We start from the raw sequence: 25193 nt of genomic DNA on the forward strand, positions 1-25193 counted from the left end.
GTCACCAGAGCACCAGAATGCAGTCTTCCCCTTTAAATATTAATATGTTCAGATTCAAATTTGGTATCTTGTCTTCACTGATTTCCAAGGGAAAAGTATCATTGTATTCATGGTACACTTGTTGCTTCTGCTACAGGCAATCCCTGTACTGTGCTGGTGTAGTATTAGCATAGGAAAGGCATTGTTAGCTTGAATGATGTGGAAGACACATACATGGAATAGAAAATTATCCAATACTGGCAGAAGTAAAGCTGTGAGTACTGGGCGTGAGTCGTGCTTCGGTAGCTCAGATGGTAGAGCACTTGCCCGCGAAAGGCAAAGGTCCCAAGTTCAAGTCTCGGTCGGGCACACAGTTTTAATCTGCCAGGAAGTTTCATATCAGCGCACACTCCGCTGCAGAGTGAAAATCTCATTCTGGGAACCTGTTGTAGTTAACACGATGATGTTGGTGTTATTTCCAAGGGTCAACTATGCTGCTCTGCAAAAGTATCTTCAGGAGGTATCAACTTCCAGCACTAATGAATTGGCAGTTGTTTCTCCTTTATAAAGAAACAGCTAAGAATCGTACACTGAACCAGTCAAATTACTGCTCTGCTGTAGATATAGTTTTGATGTCGCATGGTTGCAGTAGTGGGATACTCCTCTCTCATGTTCTGGGAAAATCAACTAAACAGAGTCGTTTTTTATGTTTTTGGAAGAAAATGTTGTGAAACTTTGTTTCTGACGAGTCTACCTGCACTGCAACTATGTAATGAAAGAGTTGTTGTTGTTGTTGTTGTTGTTGTTGTTGTCTTCGTTTCGAAGACTGGTTTGAAGCAGGTCTGCGTGCTTCTCTATCCTGTACAAGCCTCTTCATCTCTGAATTACTAATGCAATCTACATTGTTCTGAAGAATCTGCTATATTCATCTTTTGATATCCCTCTACAACTTTTATGCCCCATAGTTACCTCCAATACTAAATTGCAGGGCAATATTAAATTGCAGTTGTCTCAGAATGTGTTCTGTCAACCAATCCCTTTTAGTCTAGTTTTGCCACAAATGTCTTGCCTCTCCAGTTCCATTAAGTACCTCAACTGTTGATAATCCCTAAGTTGCAGAAGCTTCCTTTGTGTCACCAAATAAAATAAAAAAATTTCATCCCAACCAAAGGTACAGTGCTATCCATGCTCAGAAATCAATGAGAAAAATAATGTGTTGTATTGCTGTCTTTATTTAACAGGTACTCCCACATCATAATTAGCTTCAAATTCCTGCCTGGGTATGTTGTGTTGTTTATTAACTATTTTTGGTACACAGTATGGATCTTAACTTCTCCGAAGAAGTTAAATCAGTTTGGGTGGGAAACTGTTGAATACCGATACAGAGTTCAAGGATAATACAAAATTTCAAAGGTGCCAACCCGGTACCCAAGGGGCAAAATTTGGCGAGCTGACAAATGGGTAGATGTGGCCAGATAAAGATAACATTGTGCTCTAAAGGAGTATTAAGCATTGTAATATCTGCTTTAGGTAACCTGAACAATTTCATTTTTACAGCACTGGATTCATTGGGATGAAGCAAAGTGGCACAGTGGTTAAGGCTCTCACATTCAAGGCAAGTTAGGTTCAGATCCCCACCTGACCTTCCACATCTTGATTTCCCCTGGTTCATGAAATCAGTTGAGGCAAACAGCATTCTAATATAACTTTTACAATGGAACTTGATGTGGTAGCTTAGAAGATAATGGATGGTCAACATAATTCTATTCAAATTTAGGTAAAATTTGGGAAACATTTACAGAAATATATGAACTATTGAAGTAAGCTCACAGAGCCGATGCTTTGACTCAAATGTTATGTTACACATTCAAAACCAGTCACGTAGCAATTGAAGATAAACATTGATCAGGTAGACTTTTATGCTCAAATGGTATTACTCACATGATTCTGCCATGTCTGATGGCAGATGTAGAGCTTTCAAGAGTTCTTGTCATTAATTTTTTTGCCACAGGTATGTAGTTAATATGCCTTTCAATTATATCAGACATGGCAGAATCATTCATGCTTACATGACTTTCTTATTCCTAGTATATGGAAAGGAATTAATACATTTTACACTATATTCATATGAGCAAAGCTACATTGTTATGTGACCTATTGCCGTACCTGATATATATATATATATATATATATATATATATATATATATATATATATATATATATGTTAGTCGTTGTAACTTACATATAATTGTAATTTTACATATCACTATTCAATATAAATTTAAAATTTAATTCTTCCTTTTTCATAAACATTATACATTGTGTTGTTCAATATGATTTTCTGTGCCTATTTTCAGTCCAATTTTGGATTAATTTTACTATTTTTAATTTAAAGGACATATTTATTCTGTTGTTTAGTACATGGAGTCAGAAGAATTTTACAAAGAGAGATCTATTTTCTACCGTATATGGTACCTGACTCCTACGTTCTTCATATTTCGCATGAGACTGTACACTGGCATGGTACTGTCTGAATGTGTCTGTACTATGGCTGGATTTGGGGCCTATCCTGCTTCAGCTGAATCTCGAAGAGGTCATGGACCAACAAAAGCATACATAGATGTGTGAGTAAAATACCATATGCACATGTTTAATTGTGAGTACATTTGTTATACTTCTTTGCTTATAGGTGATGTTATTGGCAACTAACTATCCAGTAAATATTAAGATAATCAATCATTCTCATCATATAGTGCAGCTATTGAGTGGTGGAGAACATACGACACGGCATTATACTGGTTGCACTTGACGCAGATTTGTCGTGTAGTGTATTATTGTGCAATGTAGTTTCATTTTTTTATGCCCAAAGCTAAATAAGTTGATAATGAAAAGGATCACACATTAATTTTGGAACTAAAAATCATAGTGAACAATAAAACTAACACAAACCAATCATTTGTTGCATATTTCTTAAAGGTAGTGTGCAGTAACAGGCAGTTACTGGGAATTTGCAGTTTTATATAAACTTTTAATCATGCAACAACTCTGCGTGTTTTGTTTGTACTAAGATGTGTAGTGAGCAGCAGAAACAAATTCCAGTACAAACTGGGAATTGAGCACAGAACCTTAGGGCTACCAGTCTGATACTTGGCCATGCCATCTTAAGGAATAATAAATTAGGGTTAAAGGTAAATATCACCAAAAATCAAATTTCTGTATAATTTAGAAAAAGATTATAGAGCATACATAAAGAGGACACCATAGTATTTATAAATTTGCAGAAGCTGGACAAAACAAATGCATGCCATGATGAAAACACTTTTCCAGTACTTGATTTATGTTTGTATGAAAGTCATATACAGAGCATACAGTAGAACTGGGAACTGCAATTTCAAGAAAAATATGTATCAGAGGCTAAGTACAGATTATCTTCCAGAGAAATATCTGTCAGAGTATGCCTCACCCACACATGGAACCAGCAGAATTAAGAGTGAAAAATGAATAAATCATGGTACATGCTCTTCACAGGTGAATTGCAGTTTTCAGAATCGATCTGGTTGCTCATTTATCTAGAAGGAAAGGAGTAGTTGATACAATCGTCATTATGGAAGATGACCAATTTGGTGGTGGTACCATGGTATGGAGAGTCATCATGTTGCATGGAGGAATACTGTCAGTATACAGAGCTGTAGAGATGATGTGCTGCAACCCTATATCCACCCTTTTCAGGTATGCAGTTCTTCCAGCCTCGGGAAAATGTGACCATCCATATACTATTTTTTACATCAGCAATCTTGTGCCTGGTTTGATGCTGTTCACAATAAATTCATCTCTTGTGGCAACCTCTTCATCTTAGAAGAACACTTGTACTCTACAGCCTCAATTATTTGTTGGATGTATTCCAATCTCTGCCTTCCTCTGCAGCTCTTCCCCTACCCTCTGCAGCTCCCTGTTATGCCATGGAAGTTGTTTCGTGATGGCTTACCATCCTACCCCTTATTCTTGTCAGTGTCTTCCATATGTTCCTTTCTTTGCCAATTCTGCGCAAAACCTCCTAAATTCCTTATCTTATCAGTCCATATAATTTTCAGCATCCTAGCACCATATCTGAAGCACTTCAGTTCCCTTCTTTTCGAGCTTTAGTCCATGATTCACTACCATACGTTGCTGAGTTCTGCAACCTCATTCTCAGAAATTTCCTCCTCAGCTTAAAGCTGATAATGACAAACAGGAATGCCCTCTTTGCCTTTGGTAATTTTCTTATTATGTTCTCCTTGCTTCATCTATCATGTTTTCTTTTGCTTCCAAGGTAACAGAATTCCTTAACTTCATGTACCTTTTTGTCCCCAATTTTGATGTATAGTTTATCACTAATTTCATTTCTGCTACTCCTCATACTTTTATCTTTCTTTGATTTACTCTTAATCCATTAGCTGTACTCACTAAACTGTTCGGTTAGACTGTCCATTCCATTCAGCCCATCCTGTAGGTCTCCACTTTTACACAGGATAGCAATGTCATCATTTCAACCTGAACTTATCTCACTCTTGAACCTTTCTTTTATTTCCAATGCCTAGATTGAACAATAGAAATGAAACACTACACCCCCATCTCACATCTTTTTTAGTCCAAGTAGCTCTCTTGTACTATTCCTAGTGTTTCCTCCTGGTACTTGTACATATTGTATACTAGCAAACCAGCAATGCTTTGCAGTTGCTATTTACATATGGGAATTAGATATGCTCTGTACTTCCCTTTCCCTCTCTCTGTATCCATTTCTCCCTCCCCACTCTCTTTGCCAGTCTCCTCCTCCTCTTCCACCCCCCACCCCCCACCTCTCTCTGTCCATCACCTCCTCCTCCAAACCTCCTCTCTCTATCCATCACCACCTCCCTCCCTGTCTCTCTCTGACAATCTCCTCCCCCCCCCCCCACTGTTCCTCTCCACCTCCTCAACCTCCCCTCTCTGTCCATTCCCTCCTTCCTCCTCTCTATGTCCATTTCCTCCCCCTCACTCTGTCCATTTATTGCCCCCTCCTTTCTGACCTTGAGCCATCTTTATTGTTATTGTCAGTGAATCCACTTAAAGTTATGGGAATAAAATTCGCTTAAAATGAATGGGTAAATCAGTTGGAATTGTTGGTATACAGAGTAGAAGAGACCTCTCCTGTTGCTGTATCTGTGAGGATAGTTGTTTGTATTTTACCTGGTTTTAATCTGAAAATTGGTAGGATTACAAAGTTTCAGACAATTCGGATTCCATAGCAGTATTTTGATAGTAAAGAATAATATATTGAAAAAATGTAGCCTATTTCCATCCAACATTTATTAGAGTTTTGTGTAAAAATTTGAAGTAAATTGGCCAAGACCTTTTCAAGATTTTCAGTAACAACCTTAAAGAACTATTTGTCTTTATATAATAATGTAGATTTTATTTATATATTTGTCTACCATAAATATTAAAAAAGTATATAGCCTATGCCCGTCCCAACATTTATTACAATAGCATGGAAAAGTTTGAAGTAAACCAGTCATGAATTTTTTGATTTTTTGCTACCAACATTTCTCCTTTATATGGTACATGTATTGTTACATACCATATATGTTATAAAAATAAATAACATATATGTCCCTTTGAGCCTTTATTAGAGTAACGTGTAAAAATATGAACTAAATCGCTCAAGAATGTTTCGAAATTTTGGATTACAACTTTAAACACTGACTTTTCTTTATATAGTAGAAGAGATTTCTTATCATTCCCTATAGCTTATTACACCAATTTTTTTTAAACAACCTGCATCATTTTACATTGTGAAATGCTTTTTCTGGATTGTCAAATCCTAGGAACATGTCTTCATCTTTTGTAAGTCGTGCTTCTATCATTAATTGCAACAGTGGAATTGCCTCTCTGGTGCCCTTACCATCCCAAAAGCCAAACTGATCATCATCTAACAGATCCTCAGTTTTCTTTCCCATTCTTCTGTTTTGGATATAGCACAGTGAATAAAGTAGTGCTGAACATAAAGTTGCAGAAATAAAGCAAGCTGTATTTTAACATTCATACTTACGTAGAATTAGTGCATAAGAGTATGTTGCCCAGACAACATGAAGTATGCAGAACATTTTCAGAGAGGTATTTAAGTTCAGTGTAGTCACAGTTAGGATTTCTTAAGGTTTCTGATATAGAGAAAGCTGTTTACACTTACCGTGAGAATGTGCTCAATTCATTAGATAATAAATTAGAGGCTACTGGAATTTTCTGTGACCTGTCAAAAGCTTTTGACTGTGTGAACCATGGCATTCTCTTAAGTAAATTAGAATATTATGGTGTTACCGGCAGCACGGTGAAATGGTTTGAATATTACATATATAACTGTAAACAAATGGTGTCATTGTGAAATACTCATACAGTAAGCAGTCAGTCTTCGTCTGACTGGAAATTAATTACGTGTGGTGTTCCCCAAGGTTCCACCTTGGGTCCATCTGTTACATTGGCAGATGCTAAGTTTGTTTTGTTTGTAGATGAGACAAACATTGCAATGAGTAGCAAGTCAAGTACAGATGTAGAAATAGCTACTAATCAAATTTTAACTGACATTAATAAGTGGTTTAAAGCTAATTCACTGTGATTAAACTTTGAGAAGACCCACTACATTCAGTTCAGAACCTGTAAGAGATTTCCTTCCAGCATGTGTATAACTTACAAAGACATGCAGATCAAAGAGGTTGACAGTGTTAAGTTCCTGGATTACAACTCGATAATAAATTCAGTTGCGAATGGCATACCACAGAATTGCTTAAGTGCCTAAACAGGTCTTTATTTGCAGTGAGCATGTGATAAGAATCATTTGTGGTGTAAATTCAAGAACATCATGTAGAAACTTGTTCAAGGGACTTTGCATTCTAACCACTGCTTCTCAGTGTATTTATTCCTTGATAAAATTTGTTGCAAGTAATTTATCTGTATTTCAAACCAATAGTTCAATACTAGGAATAAGAACAATCTACATAAAGACGTTGGTCCAAAAAGGGATCCAATATTTAGGAACACACATTTTCAATAAATTGCCACCAACCATTAAAAACTTGGCTTCAGATAAAGCACTGTTTAAATAGAGTTTGAAAGACTTTTCGATGGGCAACTCCTTCTACTCTATGGATGAGTATCTTAATAGAGGCTGTTAAGCCAGCTTAAGTGAAAACGTTTTGACAGCACTTGGTTAGAACAGTCAAGATTAGGTATTTTGTGTATGATAAATTTATTAATAGTGCATAACAATATTTCATTCTGACAGCACATTAATTCTGTAAATATTAGCTGTTCCAGTTTACCACATTGTATTCACCCAGTTCGACAATCTCCTGACAAATGATCAGGTATAATATTCAAAAGTTTTCTGTTTTTACGTTATACTTACTGACGTGTTCCAAACACACAAGAATCATCTCATTTTTTGGGTCTATGGAACAAAAACTGAATCTAATCTAATCTTTATATTTTACCACTAGTGAAAACATTTCTTTGTAGTCTGCCCCTTCTTTTTGTGAATGTCCCTTGACTGCAAGTCTTGGTTTTCATGTTGGTGAAGCTCTCTCAGGATTTTTTTATCTTTTTATGTATCGTGACTTGAATGGCTTTTTTCCTTTCTAGCATTTTAACCCATTTGAAAGTTTTATTTTGAGAAAACGATTCTAAATTTCTTTCCACAGCTGGTCTTCATTGTTAAGAATTCAGACCACTTATAGCCTCTTCAATTGTTGTGGGTTCACCATTAACATATTGGGATACATGCATTTCATAGCAAAGGTATTTTTTGTTTAAGTTCCATGAGAAGAAGTCTTAAAATATTTTCTTTCTGTTCTTCATCTTCTAAACCTTCATGGGACAAATCTATTATATTCCTTACCATCTTCTTATTCTTCTGCCTCCTCTTTTTCTGTTTGTTTCTTTTCCTTTGGCATAAATGAAGTGACTGTTTTCTCTTAATGATTCTCTTTCATTTTATTTTTGTAATTCTCAAGTAATATGTATCTTTACTGGTATTATCTTATTTATAAGATTTATTGAATCGTTAACCCTTTGAACCTTCACAGTAGCATACAAAAATGTGTTTCTTAGAGTTTGGGTCCCATTTTCCCTTCATCAAAATCTACACTATAGCCTCAAATCCAAAAACTTTTAGGGTGCTTATATGCTTCTTCTTCTCTGTCTATACTTCCTAGAGGGCTCTATTTTTTACTGCTGTCATAGGTGATCGATTGATCAAGTACACACCTTTCGACAATGCCTTTGTCCAAAAGCAATGAGGTAACACAGAATCAGTTAACATACTTCTTGCCTTTTCAACAATATCAACAATACATTTTGCCCTCTCTGAAACACATAGGATGGACTCTACCTGATGGTGGTTTCTGTCTTATTCCTACTTCCTTCACAAGTTCAGTGAATTTTTGATTGGCATACACATCTCATTATCATATTAGTGAAAGTCCTCAAAAATACCACTCATGTGATCTTTAGAACTTAAAGAACAAACATGATTATATCTTGAGTATTTGTCTGTAAAGTTAAGAAACTTATGGCTTCCTCTTATAGACTCCCACTCGGTGAATATCCATACGTATTATCCTCAAGACTTCCAGGGCTTTCTGTTTAGGTGCCCAAATCTTTTATGCCGTAAGATACCCTTTGCAGAGTACACAGAATGGTTTACATCTTAATCTGTGTTTTATCAATTACTGTTGCTATAATTTCTCCATATTGGTTAACTATTTTTCCTTCATTTCTGTTGAAGATGACTCTGTTGCCCTACTCCACTATTTCACTCAAAAATAACAAATTGTTAAATGTCTTTTACATAGTAGACATCATGTGCCATAATCACTTTGATTCTGTGTTTACAATTCTATTAAGATCAACTTTCCCAGCAAGTTGACATTTTAACTTGTAACCATCCACTGTAAATATACCTAAATGTGTTTTATTACTAACATAATAAAGAACTGTTTCACCTCTAAGAATACACACTGATGCTCCCTAACCACTCTTGTTCCTTGACAAGGTTTACAGAGGTCTCTACAGCAATTGGATCAGCTTTCCTAAACAGTTGATAACTATATATAACGTGTTGCAGCACAAAAATATTTTAGAGTTAAAATTTGTGCATCATGATCTGAAAGCCCATTCACCTTTTTGCTAACAGAATGCCCTTCTAGTAATGAGGAATTAACAAAAATGTTGTCTATGGTTGTTCTACTGTTCCCTTGCACTCCTGTTGGAAAGAATATGGTTTGCATAAGATCATTTTCTCTGTGTGTATATAGTTCTCTGGATCAATCAATATCAACTTTGATCTTGTCTTCAGTTCCTTGCTTGCATAATTTTGCTCAGTGGGGTTCACTGTAGAATTCATTATGCCCCGAGTAAGATTACTTCCACAGCAGATTTCCATATAGCATAGTTCTTGTCACCCACAACTCACTCTATTTGTGCTGTTTATGCTGCCCTCATTTGTCACAGTTACCTTCATTAGTAATATGGGTAATACTGAATTACACTAGTTGCTGTGCAGCTTGCTCATCCTGATAACTTTCACTACACACCTTTTTGTTCAAGACTATTTTGATGATTCTTTTTTTCTGTATATTATAACACTTATTTCAAATGCCTATACTGGGCCCATAAACTGTCTGAACTAGGACAGCAAAATAAACAATTCTGAACACAGAATTACAAGAATAAGACAAGTTCTATTTTAACCTTCATGATTATGTAGAGTTAGCGCATACGAGTATGTTACCAAGACAACAGCACAGAGTATGCAGATCACTGTCAAAGAGGCCTGTTACCCTCTGGGTAGTACACTTTGCTATGCATGCACTACCCCCCCCCCCCCCCTCCTTTCCCGCTTCACACACACAATATATTCTTCTTATATCTCCAACATTATGTACGTCACATATATACAGGGTGATTATAATTAAAGTTATTAAACTTTCAAAACATTGTAGAAATAACACCACTGGTCAGAATGACATCAAATTTCAATGGAATATTATCGGAGAAGGGGGAAAACGTATGGCAGAAGAAAAAAATAGGGTGAAAATTGATCAATAGATGGTGCTTTATGTGTCAGAATATGTAAATGAAAACATCTGTCATGCGCATGACCCATTAAAGTTGGTATAAACATGCCGGATACATGGTTTTCCTGCTTTCGCATCTGTGACATTCACCATAACTGTCTCAATGCAGGATCGTGCTCTGCTTCTAAAGCTGTATTGCAAAAATGATGACTGTGCAGACTTCGTGGGTCTGGAGAAAATGATTCAGAAATTCAAAACGACGAGTCCTTTTGGTGCGCAACCTGATAAAGGGAGGAAACGAATTGATTCAGCATCAGAGGAAGCAGTGTCCACAGCAATGCAGGAGGAGACAAGTGTTGGTGTACAAACGTGTAGTGCATGGAGAATTGCCCGAAAATTGGACATACCCGGGAGCACAGTGCGTAAAATCCTACTAAACATCCTTCTCTGCTAGCCATTCAAAATTGCCCGTGTGCACTAGTTGCTTCCTGTTGACCTGCCAACAAGAAAGAACTTTGCTTTAGAATTTCTTGCTCACGTGGAAGGGGACAATGATTAGCTGTGGAAGATTTTGTCGACAGATGAAGCCCAATTCCATCTGACAGGATATTTCAATACACAGAGTTGTTGAAAACGAGCAATGGGAAATCCACACTCAATCAACCAATACCACTTCATCTTGAAATGGTCACTATATGTTGCGGGTTTATGGCATTGCTTATCATAGGGCCATATTTTTTCAAAGAGACAGGTGCTTCCGGTTCTGTTACCTGTACTGTCACTGGTAAGTGCTATGAGTGTCTTTTGGGCAACCTCATTATTCCATCTCTCCAACAGTGTGGATGTGATCATTTTTATTCAAGATGGCATACCTCTGCACTTTGCAAATCCAGTTAAACAGCAGAGGAAGTGCAATTTGAGATATGCTAGAATTATCAGCCACCATTTCCCTACATCTGGCAGTCCTGGTCACCTGATCTTAATCCATGTTACTTCTGGCTGTGGGGCTATCTGAAAGATTTTGTGTTCAGTGTTCTGATCGTAAACTTAGCTCCATTGAAGGCACACATTGCACAACACATTCTGAACGTAGCCCCGGAAACACCTTGATCATTTGTGGAACATATTGTTTCTCGATTTCAACTTGTTGTTTTGGACAGCACACTAAACATGTTTGGTGCCAGTCAAACAAAAATTAATAATCCGATTTGATTTTGAGTGATGCTTTTTATGCAGTTTTTGACCTCAGAACAATTAAAAACCAATGTGATTGATGCTTTTTATGCAGTTTTTGGCCTCAGGACAATTAAAAACCAATTTTTCCCATCTGATGTGATATGATCTTGCCGTGGTGGATGGGCTTATGTAACTTAACAGTATCATGTCTGTACGCCCATGCACACTGAGTAGTACAGTTTGTTTAACATCAAACCTTCATCTTAGATGTTGTTGTATGATTCATTTGTCATTTATAGTCAACCACTATTAAATTATGATGCTTACAGTGCTGTCTATTGCTACATTTTGTAAGTATTTATTTTTCTTCTGCCATATGCTTTCTCCCTTCTCTGCTAATACTCCGTTGCAGTTTGACATCATTCTGGCCACTGGTGTTATTTCTACTGTGGTTTGAAAGTTTAACTTTAATTATAATCACTCTGTATATTATTCTTGTCACCAGCTTGATGTATGAGCTGTTAAGCTGATTGCATAGTAGGTCCTTCACTGATCTGTCTTTGCTATCTTCAGTATTGTGTAGAAGATATTTTGCTGGCAGTCTAGTAGTCTTTCTCCAGGCTCATAGAGTCTACACACATACTTGAACAGGCACTTGGTTGCCACTTCCCTCAATGATTTTAGAAATTCCAACCTATTGCTCCTGTCTTATTTGATCAAAGGACTTCCAGAATGTGGTAAACTCTTGACTCTAATACTGGATCCCCAGTATTCTGTATTAACTCCACTTTCTTCCTCAATCACAGCATCAGACAAGCACTTGCACCTCGTAGATTCCGTCATTGTATTCTTTTCACTCTTGACTTTGATGCCCTTCCTCTTAATTTCACTGAAACTTGTTTTGATTTTTCTATATGCTGGGTCACTCCTTCTGACAATGATTTCTTACTCAATTTCCTCACTTTCTTTCCTGCAGCAATTTCAACTTGCCTTCCCTGCTCTTGCCATTTATTTCATTCCTAAATGCCTTGTACTTCTGTATTCTTGAATTTCTCTGAACATTTTTGTACTTACTTCTTTTGATGATCAGTCAAAGTTCTCCTGTTACCCAAGGTTTCTTCACAATTACCTTGCTTGTACCTGTGTTTGTCTGTCCAACTTCTGTTATTGTCCACTTTAGAGACGTCCATTCCTCTTCAGCTAGACTGTTTACTGTGGTATTCATTATTGCAGTACCTGTAGTCTCGGAGAATTTCAAAAAAATCTCATTATTCCATTATCCCACTTCTTTGCACACTGATTCTTCCAGAAGCGTCTCAAACTTCAGCCTTCTTCTTCTCGTGGCATGACAACCCTGTGTGGGTATTAGCCTCATCAACAATTTTGCTCCATTCTGACCTGTCTGGTGTGGTTCTCCACCATCCGCGGAGGACTCAGAGATTTTCTATCTTATTCCACATCATCTATCCACCATTTTCATGGCCTTCCTCTCTGTCTTTTTATGGTTGGCCTCCATTCAAAAAACCTTATTAGTTGTTCTTCCAATATCCTTCCTGAGAACATGTCCAAGCAAGGCTACTCTTCTACTGTTTATCATTCTTATGATGTCAGCACCTTGTATGAGGTGGTCCAGCTCACCATTTGTTCTAGATCTCCAGAAACCATTGTTATCTTGAACTGCCACATAGATCTTGCACAGCACTCTACGTTCAAATATACTGAGCTGCTGCTCATCAACGCTCATTAGCATCCATGCTTCTCATCTGTAGGTTACAACTGGCCTGGTCATGACCTTATATAGTTTAATTTTCATTCTCTTTAATAACCTAGAGGCCAAAAATTTCTTAAACGTTTGGAGGCATTTATTACCACTTAGAATGCACAGTTTTATTCCAGTTGACATTGAATTTGTTCTGATAATATTAGAGGCCAAATAGTCAAAGTTCCGCACATGTTCAAAATTGAAACCACCTGCTGAAAGCCTATCCAAGTTATTATTTTCCTTCCTGGTGACATTCATGTACTTAGTCTTTGTTTCATTTATAGAAAGGCCTCTAGGTTCTGTGGCTTCTTTCAGCTCACATATTGTCCTCTCTATTGATACCCTCCTTGTACTGATAATTGCTACATCATCAGCATATGCCATATCTGAGTCGACATTGTGCCTATGTAACCAGGTATCTGAAGCTTCTGCATGGCTGCTTTGAGAGTCAGGTTGAAAAGTATTGTAGAGTGTGTGCCCTCCTGTCTGACTCCTTTACTAATACTAAACCACTTGCTCAGTTCTCCATCCACTCACATTGCAGTCTTGGAAACAGCCAATGTTGCTTGAATAAGTGAGACATACTTCGATGGTATACCAAGGAGCAGAAAATCATTATCATTTGTGCTCTATCAAGACTTTCAAAGACCTGCTTGAAGTCTACATAGAAGTTATGAAGCTCAGTGTTATACTCATATGTCTTTTCAAGTATTTGCCTTAACACAAATATATGGTCTATTGACCAGGAAGTTTCATATGGTCTATTGTTGACTCATTACGTCGAAATCCACACTGATCCACACTGATACTCCACCAGAATCTCTTCTGTGTATGGTGCTAACCTGTTGTAGATAATACTAGAGAAGAGTTTATAGTTTACATTCGGCGGGGTAAATTGAGCGGCAGGTCTTGTTTCGTTTCTTGTGTATTGGTTGACTTACACCTAAGGTCCATTCTTCTGGGATTCTTTCCTGATTCCATATCAACTTAATTAGTTTGTGGATCTGCTTATGAAGATCTGTTTCCCCATTTTTTAGAAGTTCTGCAGTTATTTCATCAGTTGCTGGTGCTTTGTAATTTTTTAGACAATACACTACCTTCCGTACTTCCTCTAATGTTGGTTCCTCTATTTCTGAATCTGCGGTATAATAGAATGGCAACTCATTTCTGATAGGGTTGCCCTCCTAGAAATATTCTCTCCATCTACTCAGAATATCTTGTTTGTCTGTCAGTGAATTTTCCTCTTTGTCCTTAGAAGCTATTATTTTTGGTCTTTATTGTTGAGTTCCTTCATTAATTTTCTTGTAGAATTTTCTACTTCCATTCTTCTAGTAGTGTTCTTTCATCTGCTCTTTCATTCTCTTCATGGCTTCCCTTTTTTCCTCCTACAACGCTTGCTGCCTGTATTCTCTTTTCATTATATAATTGCTGATTTGATCCTGTATCCCGTGTCCTTTTTCTGGTCCACTGCCTATCTACGTTCATCACCACATCAGTCTTCGTTCCTAAGTCTCCTTTTTTCCTCCAGTATTTCATGTGCTATTGTCCTAATGGATCTTTAATTGAGTTCCATTCTTTGTCTATATCGTCTCCATCATCTTTTGTGTCTAACTCCTGTCCCAATCTGTGCTGGTAATCCTGAACAGTAGCCCTATCTCTCAGTTGTTCTATATTCCATTTCTTTATTCTGGTACTACATCCTTTGGCAGCCATGGCAAGTTTCTGTCTCATTTTGTCTCCTACTAGGTGATGGCCAGAATCAGAATTAGCTCCTCAGAAAGTGCGCATATTTTCCATATTGGATGCCCACCTCTTTTATACCAATGTATGGTCTATTGGTTTGCTTCATTTGTTCCTGATATTTTGTATGTCCCTTAGTACATATTTTTCCTTGGAAAACAGATACTTACTGGCTTCAACTTGTTTGCAGAAGAGAAATGGGCAGCTACTATTATTAGTTGTATTATGCAGACTTTTCTTACCAAACACATTTCTGAAAGACTCTTCGTTTCCCACTTTGGCATTATAGTCACCAAGAACTATTTTGGAATCATATCTGGGTATTCTGTCACAAACCTCCTGTAGTTGATCATAGAAGATGTCCACAGTATCTTCATGTGATTCTTCCATGGGTACATATACATTCACAACGGTCACATTGTGAAATTTGCCTTTCATACGCAGAGTACATATTCTTTCATTATGTGGGATGCTACACGTGTCCTTGGAGACTATAAACTCAACTCCATACTCCCCTTGTCATTTACTTTTCCTAAATAGTACAGGGAGAATTTGTGCTTATAAATCTCCCCTCTTCCCTTCCACCTAATTTCCTGTAGTGCAACAACTCCCACTCCACACCTTAGCACCTCTTCTGCAACACGATTCATCGCTCCTGTTTGCAACAGTGTACTCACATTTCATGTTCCAAATTTAAGGACAGATAAATCCATATACCTGTTTACTAGCACAGTTTGTCTTCGTAGGGGCAGTCTTGCTTTCCTTGTTGAGTTATGGGGAGGTAACCATGAGAAAAAGACTGAATTACTGACAAAAGACTAACATACTACAAGTCAGAGTCTGGAAGGTCAGAAGTTTGAATGTGGTAGGGAACAGTGCAACAGACAGCCTCGATGCTGCGTCACTAGGTCACAACCCTGCTCTTGTAACTGCGGTTGGAACGAGTGGTTATTGGCAGTGGCCCAGGGTCACACCCAGGACCAGTGTCTGAAGAGCAGTTGACGGTGCTGTTAGATGCCCGAGACTCAGAGTTGAGAGGGCATTAGCTCAACTGCTGGCCATTCAGGCTGTGGCTGGATTTCCAGCCAGCAGTACTGTCAAGATGGTGGAAGAATATTGGCAGCCACGCAGCAGCAACCAGCATGCAAGAGATCTCAATTCGAAGCCCAGGTATTACAGTACGCCCAGCATGGCCTGACAGCCCAGTTTTTTACATGACAAGCAGATCTTGTTGCAGATTAGGTCATGTAGATGGCCTGCACAGCACCACCAAAGTGTCTCAAAAGACCAATTGTCCTCAAGATCCAGTGTCTGCGCCATAGAATTAGAGCTGCTGGCATCGTGTCAATGCTGAGCCAGCAGGTGTTGGCAAGCACCTAGATTTAGGCACCAGGCACCAGCTTGACCCCCGCTTCGCTACAGCCCATATGATGAAAACAAATTAAGGACCTCGACCGTTGTTCAGAATGTACGTCGAGAATAAAGGCACACGAAAAGTAGAGCACAGCATTATTGTTAAGATTAAGAGGAGGGATAAAATGAAAATATTTTAGATTTAATTAAATAAAATACTTTATTAAAAATAGTAGGGTGGAAAGGCAAATCAGAGTGTGTCAGCTATTTCATGGAAGCTATAAAGAGGGACCTCTGAGGTATGGAGAAAAGCCAATACCATAAATTTTAATTAAGTGCAGTACAATTAAACAACTTAACATAGTGAAATAACATTGTAGGAAAAAGTAGATTGCTATTTACCATAAAACTGACATGTTAAGTTGCAGACAGGCACAATTAACAGACACTTACATATAAACTTTCGGCCACAGCTTTCATCAGAAAAAGAAAAAGAAATAGCACACCATTCATTCACACAAGCAAGCGTATCTTGTGCATGCATGACTACCAACTCCAGCAGCTCTGACATCCAGCCTGGAGTTTCCATTGTCTGGTTTTAACATAATGAAATGTTGCTGTATTACAGGGATAAAATTAATTATATTGTAATAAAATACATAAATTTTGAGAGATGTCTTCACTGGAGCAGAAGAAACTGTCATACAGAAAATTCAGTCTTGAACTCCAAGACATTTCTCACCAGGGTTTTGAATACATGTATACCCATGTATCTTACTCTTTTCTGTTCCAAATTAATTCTTTTGAGGTCTTCATAGAGGCTATTTTTGGTCTTTAGTGTTATATTTGTGGATTACACTATATTTGGTGAAGACAAAAAACATTACACCTACCAAAATACCAAGTTCTGAAAGGTTCTCTATAGGACATTCAAGGAATCCACCAGTTACAATTCTTACAACAAAATTCTGTTTGCTGAAAATATTATCCCTGTATATAGTTTCTCCAAAAATTGATTCCATATCTTGTCAGTGAATGGAGATCCACAGATTTTTTTTTTTTTTTAAATCATATGTGTAGCAATCATGCTTTTTGCAAATGTTACTGAACTGACATGCTTCCTTTAACTTAGGCTGTCATTTTTTCCAATTATGGGTTCAATCTGTCTGTAGTCCCAGAAACCTAACACTTACTTCTTGTTGTATTTCATTGACTGAATAGATTATTATAAAAGCTTCTAGGTTTTTATGGGAAGCACTAAATCATTTGTATTTGTTGTCAAAATTTAATGGTAATCCATTTGATTTGAACCACATGTTGATATTTCCATATATTTCATTGGCTGCCTTTTCAGGACTAGCACTACTTTTTATTCTTATACTTGTATCACATTCAAAAAGGACAGAATCTTCACCTTCTCACAGTTCAAATGGAAGATCATTTATATGCTTCAGAAACAACAGTGGATTCAAAATAGAACCTAATTATACACTGTGTCTACAATATACAGGACCTTTCAGCACTGGTTACAAAAATTCAGGAGAGATAGAGTACACTTAGATGATGGAAAATCACACAGCAATGAATGGTCCAAAATTCTTTCCTGGTGTGGTAGTGGCACCACAAAACACAGTGAAAAAACATGTTTATTAAATTTAGTACGACTAAACTGTTAGGGCAGCTTGTTGTAGGTGAGAAAAGGTACTGCGTACACCACATCAGATGACGCTGAATGTGTGCGATTGTTGAGGCCATGCTTGCTGTGGAGCTTCATTTTTGCCTGCCATCAAATTGGAAGTAGGATGGCATGTTACACAACTTAAGAGCTCCACTGATAGGCATCTGGCATATGTGGATGCTGGTTGCACTGGGCAAAGCATATAGTGGCTTTATGCTCAGTGTTACCCCACAAGGAAAACTCCCTGCCACACCTTCTTCACTTGGTTTCACAGGATGTTGTCCAAAACGACATCTTTAAGTGAGAGGAGAAAACTACATGAGTGAACAGTAACAACAGTAGCTAATGAGGAGACTCTTCTGGGGCCAGTGTAGAACAATCCTGGGCCCAGTACACGGGCTACCACCAATCATGTTGGGATTTCCCACAGCCATGTCTGGCAGATCCTGCATGACAACTCCATGCACTCGTATCACATCCACTTGCTGGACGAAGATGATTTTGCTCTACAAGTGCCCCTTTGCACGGCAGTATTTACAGATGTGCACAACAGATATCCATTTCCCTGCCACCATTTTATTCACCAATGATCTGACCTTCATATGAAAGGGAACGCTATGGAGCTGTGAGTCTTGCATGACAAACCAGGGTCATAATTTTTAATACCTTCTTTGATGATAGTTGTTGTTGGTTTTTGTTCTTATTTCTTGGTTTCTGCTGCAGTAAGCATAATAAAACATGTTTTCTCGCCATTTTCGTGTCCTTCCTTTCTTGTGTTTTGTGTTATCACTGCCATGCCAGGAAGGAATTGCTGTGTGAGTTTCCATCATCTGGGTGTACACAATGTCTCCTGAATGTTTGTAACTGCTGTGCTGAAACATCGTGTATGCACACATCGTTTTGATTTTTGTCATTCAGTAATGAATCCAAGCTCAGTTGTCACTGTTTTTGTTTGTTTAAAAGATTTCTGTAACCTTTTCAGTAACACTCATCTTTGATGAATACATTTTATGTCATCAGTGATTATTGCTACTTTAAAGTTGTAATGAGAATCACAGATTCAGAGGATTCATAGTGAGGAGATCCTCAAGGATGTAGTACATATCAAAAGTAACACATATAACAACTTCAATTCTGTTTTCTCACTGAATGACGACAAGTTGTTGACTACAAAGCCACAGTCCTTAGGAGATTTTAATTCATGTCTCAGTATGGTAGTTTTGAACACATTGTATCTACTAACGCTCTCATCTTTTGCAGGTGTGTTAACTCTGGAAATGGAAAGAGAGAATCCTATGATTTTGAAACAATCCATAATGTTGATCCTTTCTTAAGTGACTTTGTTCCAACTACTCGTGCTGCAATGAAGCACTGGAATTCTTGTGTACAGTATTGGTTGGCTGTCTATGTCTACAAAAGACTACCATTTAAAAAGCTGCGGTAAGTTTCATTTGTTGCTAATATCTACCATAAAACATCATATGTGACTGTTGAAGCTGAACTAGCCACAGATTGCATTAGAAGTGCCAAACAATATTGATACAAAAGAGAATATATAAAATAAAGCACTGAATTGCAGATTCACATCACACACAGGCAGCTGCATATTTAAATCACTATTGACAAATATCCATTCTATGACAGCTATCAAGGAAGTCACATGTACACAGAGGCGACAAAAGTTCACAAAAGTTACAGGATAGTGATATGCACTTATATAGATGGCAGCATACGCACGGTATAAAAGGGCAGTGCATCGGCGGAATTGTCATTTGTTCTCGGGTGCAGCTGGGACACAAGCAGCAACTGGGAAATAACTGATTTTGTGACATTTTACAAGCTCCTGCCTAAGGGCAAATTGTATTGTTCCATCTGTGTGCTTTGGTAGTTAAGTTTCTCGAGTTTCTACATGTTTATTTAATGTTTAATAGATACAGTGCTTGCGCTTTTGTTTGTGTCAGAAAGTAAACCGATTTTGTGACATGTTACAAGTTCCTAATCAGTAGTGAATTATTTAGTCTCACTTCAAAGCTTTGGTAGCTCATTTTCTGAATTTCTGCATGTTAATCTAATTTATTAGATTCAGTTCTTGTGGTTTCCTCCATGTCTACAGCAGAGTTCTGTAGCGCATGTTGATTGTCGTTGTTTGTCTGTATAGTGTAGTTTTCCATGGTCTTTAGTATGGATAGGGACTGTGTTTACTGTGTGCAGATTTGAGCTGGGTTGTTGACACTTTGCTCGCAGATCCAGGCTGTGACAGCTCTGGTTACACAGCTTGAAGCTGCAGTGGATGGGCGTCAATGTTGCGGACCGGCCATGGTGATCCAATGGACATCACAACCTGATATCCTCAACTCAGCATGCCACCTTCCTAGACAGTGACCTCCTCCTCTCTGATGACTCCATCCATACCTCTGTCCACATTAATCCCACCTACCACAGACAGTACCTGCATTTTCCCAGTTGTCATCCATTTCACGCTAAAAAATCCATCCAATACAACCTGACCATATGGGGAGGGCATATCTGCAGTGACAAGAACACCCTTGCCCCTAATACTGAGGGTCCTGCCAAGGTCCTCACAGACAGGCGCTACCCCCAGACCCCCCCCCCCCCCCCCCACCCCACCCAATCCTCCCACCACCCATAAGAACCAGCTACAGAAGAGTGCTCCCTTCAGTGCCACCCCAGACTAGAACAAGTGAAACGCATCCTTCACCAGGGCTTTGATTACGTATCATCATGCCACGAAATGAGAGGCATCCTACCTGAGATCCTTCCCACATCTCCTAAAGAGGTGTTTTGTCACCCACCAACCTCCACAACACCCTTTTCCATCTCCATGCCGCTCTCAATTCCAACCCCTTGCCACAAGGATCATATCCCTGTGGAAGACACAGATGCAAGACCTGCCCAATACATCCACTCAGCACTTCCCATTTCATTCCTGTCATAACTTTATCCTACCCCATCAGGGGTAGCAGCCATGTCATTTCCCAGCTCTGCTGCAGTCTTTTCACAGCTTTTTATATTAGTATGACTACCAACCATCTGTCCACCAGGATGAATTGAAACTGTTAAACTGTGGTGGAGAGCAAAATAGACCACCCTGTAGCGCAACATGTAGCTGAACATAACTATCTTGATTTCAGTGACTGCTTCACCGCCTGAGGTATGTGGATCTGCCCCGCCATCACAAGCTTCTCTGAACTGCACTGATGGGAGTTATCCTTACAACACCTTCTCCGCTCCCATAATCATCCCAGCCTCAACTTATGGTCAGATACTGTCCCCACACCTTCCACCCAACAGTTTCCACTCTCTCTGTCCTATCACCTCTTCCCCAATCTCGTCCTGCACCCCATTTCTTTGCCACCCTCTGCCAACACACCGGCCCATCTTTCCGTGCTCCTCTCTGTTTTTTGCTCCCTTTATCCCACCTCCCTGCCCCAAAACCTCCTGACGCTGCACCTGTTGACATTCTAGTCCCTGCACACTCCGCCAAACAGCACTACTCACTTCCTCACACTGCTATCTCTTCTCCTTTCTCTTCGCTTCCCCTTCCCCGCCCCCTCCCGATTGCTGCCTACACCACATGTGATAGTTGCATTTTGGCCCAAGCTGCCAGTGTTGGCGGTCACGGGCGCGTGAGGTGTGCTTGCTTGTGTGAATGAATGGCATGTGTTTCTCTTTTTGTGCCAAAGGGTGTTGCCAAAAGCTTAGTGTCTTTTAATTGTGCCTGTTTGCAACTTAGCATATTATCTTTATGGTAAGTAGCAATCTGTCTTTTCCTACAGTGTTGATATTCCTACCTGGAGTTTCCATTGTTTGAAAATAAATGTCACATTAGTTAGTTACTGTTGTTAGCTCCAATACACTACTTTAACCTAGTAAAATTATCAGGAAAGCTACTGCTTTGAAAATAGGTGCTGTTTCCTTTTTGTTGCAAATAGATGGTTTTTGTTTAATATACAAAGAAAACAGCAGTTTTTTTCAATGATTGACTCAGTGACATCAGCGATGGTGAAAGCCGAGGGTGGTCCCATTGCAATCCAAAACTGAAGATGTGATGATGAATGCCATATGTAGCAATGGTGGAATTAATCACTGCCATCAGGAGAATGGCTGAGGTGGTGCCATTGTTCCATATGAGCTGCCATGGTAAGATAGATGACTTGTAGCCAGTATCTATGAGGAATGGTGTGGCAGAATGAGCTCACAAACGAACAGGCACTGGGAGACCGAGCAGCAGCTGGGCACACATAACCTGACAATTGTTGGCATTTGGGATTTGGGTGCTAAGAGCAAAGTTCTCTGCACTTCATGACATCCAGGCTGAAGTGCTCGTGATACCAGCAGAAGCCAGCCCTGTCGCAAGGGGCATCAGTATGGTGGCTGGGGCTGCTGTGTTGGTACGGTCTTTGTGCCAGTGGCTAGGGCTGTGTGGACTGTGGCAGTTGGAGACAAGTTGGGCCAGGTTGCTTGCAGTGTTGCGTGTCGGCACTTGTGCCGACGTGGACGAGCATGTCATAAACTGCTGGCTGCTGAGCACTGTGCTGTGGGCAGGCAGGGATGCACGAGGCTGGTGACATCATTTGCGGTGCGTCGAGTGGTGAGGGCGAGCATGTGGCAGGGTGGCTGGCAAAATGATTGCCAGCTGGCTGCGCCAGGTAGGGGTGAGGTTGGCACTTGGTGGTGGCAGTCGTAGGCAAGTAGACCAATGTCTCATGAACCCTGTTGGCAAGGCTGGTGTCACCGGTGAGAGAGAGGTCAACATGCTATGCCACTGCTGTCGATACTGGGGCTGGGAGGTGAGCCAGCCTGGTACTATAAAGAAAACTGTCAGAGACCATATATAGCTCAGTCCGACTTTGAAGATGGCACAGTAATTCAGAGAATTGTCAGTCCCAGCACTGATCGAGGGAAAGGAGGAGCCAGACATGTTGCATTTCGGAAGAGGTGAGTTGCATCACAAGGTGGTAACAGTGTGTCTCATAGCAGTCGGTAGCGGGGGGTGATGAGGTTACATCATGGATTTCCATTCTGTACATTGGGTCGAGCTGGCTGATCACCGTGGTAAACTTTGTAGCATCCTGGGTGATGCCTGAGTCAGAGGAGATAGCGTCTGCTGAAGAAAACTATCGGTGCAGGTCCCGAGGGATGAAGTGTGGCAGATGTGCTGGACGGAGAGGTTCAAAAATGTAAATTAGTCACTCACCCAAGATGTGAATGCACTAGCCAGGTAGAAACAGCTGAGTTGGAGAAATTGTTATCTCATCCCAGTGTTCGCTGCATGATATCCACACATAGACACATGAAGCGAAATTTATAGTCTGCACAGGAGAGCGACACGAAAACACAATGTCCTCAGTGATTGTGTGCCAGGCATAAAGACAGCACGGTGTGGGTTACTTGCAGTGTCACAAAAACACCATTATCAAAAACCAAGATTCCAAGACTTACCAAGCGGGAAAGCGCCGGCAGACAGGCACAATGAACAAAACACACAAACACACACACAGAATTACTAGCTTTCGCAACCGATGGTTGCTTCTTCAGGAAGGAGAGGGAAAGACGAAAGGATGTGGGTTTTAAGGGAGAGGGTAAGGAGTCATTCCAATCCCGGGAGCGGAAAGACTTCCCTTAGGGGAAAAAAAGACAGGTGTACACTCACACACACACACATGTGTGTGTGTGTGTGTGTGTGTGTGTGTGTGTGTGTGTGTGTGTGTACACCTTTCTTTTTTCCCCCTAAGGGAAGTCTTTCCGCTCCCGGGATTGGAATGACTCCTTACCCTCTCCCTTAAAACCCACATCCTTTCGTCTTTCCCTCTCCTTCCTGAAGAAGCAACCATCGGTTGCGAAAGCTAGTAATTCTGTGTGTGTGTTTGTGTGTTTTGTTCATTGTGCCTGTCTGCCGGCGCTTTCCCGCTTGGTAAGTCTTGGAATCTTTGTTTTTAATATATTTTTCCCATGCGGAAGTTTCTTTCTATTTTATTTAAAACACCATTATCAGGTGCATCTCCTCATGGCCAGTTCCTCACAACACAGGCACAGGGCAGCAATCAAAATGGACACTACGAGGGACAGACAAAGACTGGTGAATCTCGGCCATCAGAAGCCTCACTATTGTTTGGCACTGGTAGCCAGCGACCATAGCAGTGAAGTGTCCCGTCGCATGGCAAGATTGACAGCCATGAACAGAAGTTATGCGTGAGGGGTGAAACTCTCTGCCTTAGCAGATGGCTGTAATGTGTTGTGAGTTTTCAGAACTGCTTTAAGGAAAAAACTGAATATATTGCCTTTGAAATGGTTGAAGATTATGATAGCCCGGAGCAATCCTCCTACCACCAGTCGGAAAATCCTATTTAGGACATTTCGTTTCCAGCAATTATGAAGATCTTGGAAACAGCCAGGTCCAATATTACATGTTGCAATACATAAAAGAGTTTTTTGAGTACAATGTTTCTCACATGTTGCAACAGAATTTGAAAACAGATCTTAAAAACTGGATTCTGCAGTATCATCCTTACTAGTAGTTTGGAGAGTACCATGCAGTGTGTGGTGAACAGTTGACTGATTTGGTTTCTGTAAACCAAGATGGAGCAGGTATCCTGCAACACATTAATCACAGCTAGTTTTGTGAAACAGACATGCTACACATTATAAAAATTATGGAGAATGCAGCCAGTGCAATCTGTTACAAAACAGCTGCATAAACACGATGCCCCTTTCTTTTAATGGCACAGCATTTAAAAGCTCTGATTCAGTTTACTGCCACATAAGTGTCTGCTTCTTTCTGTGTTTGCATTTCAGAAAAAACTGTTTTTTACCACTATACACATTTTCTTTGTTGAAGCAATGGATGGAAATATATTTTACAATATACACACCTCTATGGTCTCAGCAACACAGTTTCATTGTCGTCATGGAGAGAGAGAGAGTGTGTGTGTGTGTGTGTGTGTGTGTGTGTGTGTGTGTGTGTGTGTGTGTGTGTGTGTGTGTGTGGAGGGGGGGGGGACATTTCTCATATTGAAATAGAGAGGACTTATAGCAAAAAAAGGAAGGATATGGACACCCTAAAGCTAAAGCTAGAACAGGCCTTCTTTTTAATTGCATCGGGTACTGTTTTCAGGACTCTGATAACTATGGCTGTGTCAGCCTACTGGCATGGCGTCCATGCAGGCTACTATTTGTGCATGTGCACAGTTCCATTCTACTTGCCTGTTGAAGACCTGTATGTTCGACTTTTCCGGAAAGATGCCAAAGGAAATGTGAGTATTACGATTCTTATCCAGTTTGAATTCTATAAATGTTTAGATTTCTTACTTTTATGTTATTGGTATCTCTCTGTATTTCCTCTCCTAGTCTCTCCTACTTTTCATCCTTACTTCTGAGCCTGCTAGTAAAGATCAAAC

The 25193-nt window shown here is 39.5% G+C and overlaps 1 protein-coding gene across 3 annotated transcripts in view; it reads left to right on the forward strand.

Moving 5' to 3' along the window:
- The window catches only part of LOC126334685 (lysophospholipid acyltransferase 7), a 131215-nt gene that overhangs the window by 88173 nt on the left and 17849 nt on the right, over positions 1 to 25193 (forward strand). For all 3 annotated transcript variants that reach the window (XM_049997164.1, XM_049997162.1, XM_049997163.1), the window contains exons 5-7: positions 2400 to 2605; positions 19036 to 19215; positions 24911 to 25049. In XM_049997164.1, coding sequence (XP_049853121.1) covers positions 2400 to 2605; positions 19036 to 19215; positions 24911 to 25049 — 525 coding nt within the window. The remainder of the gene's footprint in view (positions 1 to 2399; positions 2606 to 19035; positions 19216 to 24910; positions 25050 to 25193) is intronic.

This window comes from Schistocerca gregaria, chromosome 2 (genome assembly GCF_023897955.1).
Source record: "Schistocerca gregaria isolate iqSchGreg1 chromosome 2, iqSchGreg1.2, whole genome shotgun sequence".
Lineage (NCBI taxonomy): Eukaryota > Metazoa > Arthropoda > Insecta > Orthoptera > Acrididae > Schistocerca > Schistocerca gregaria.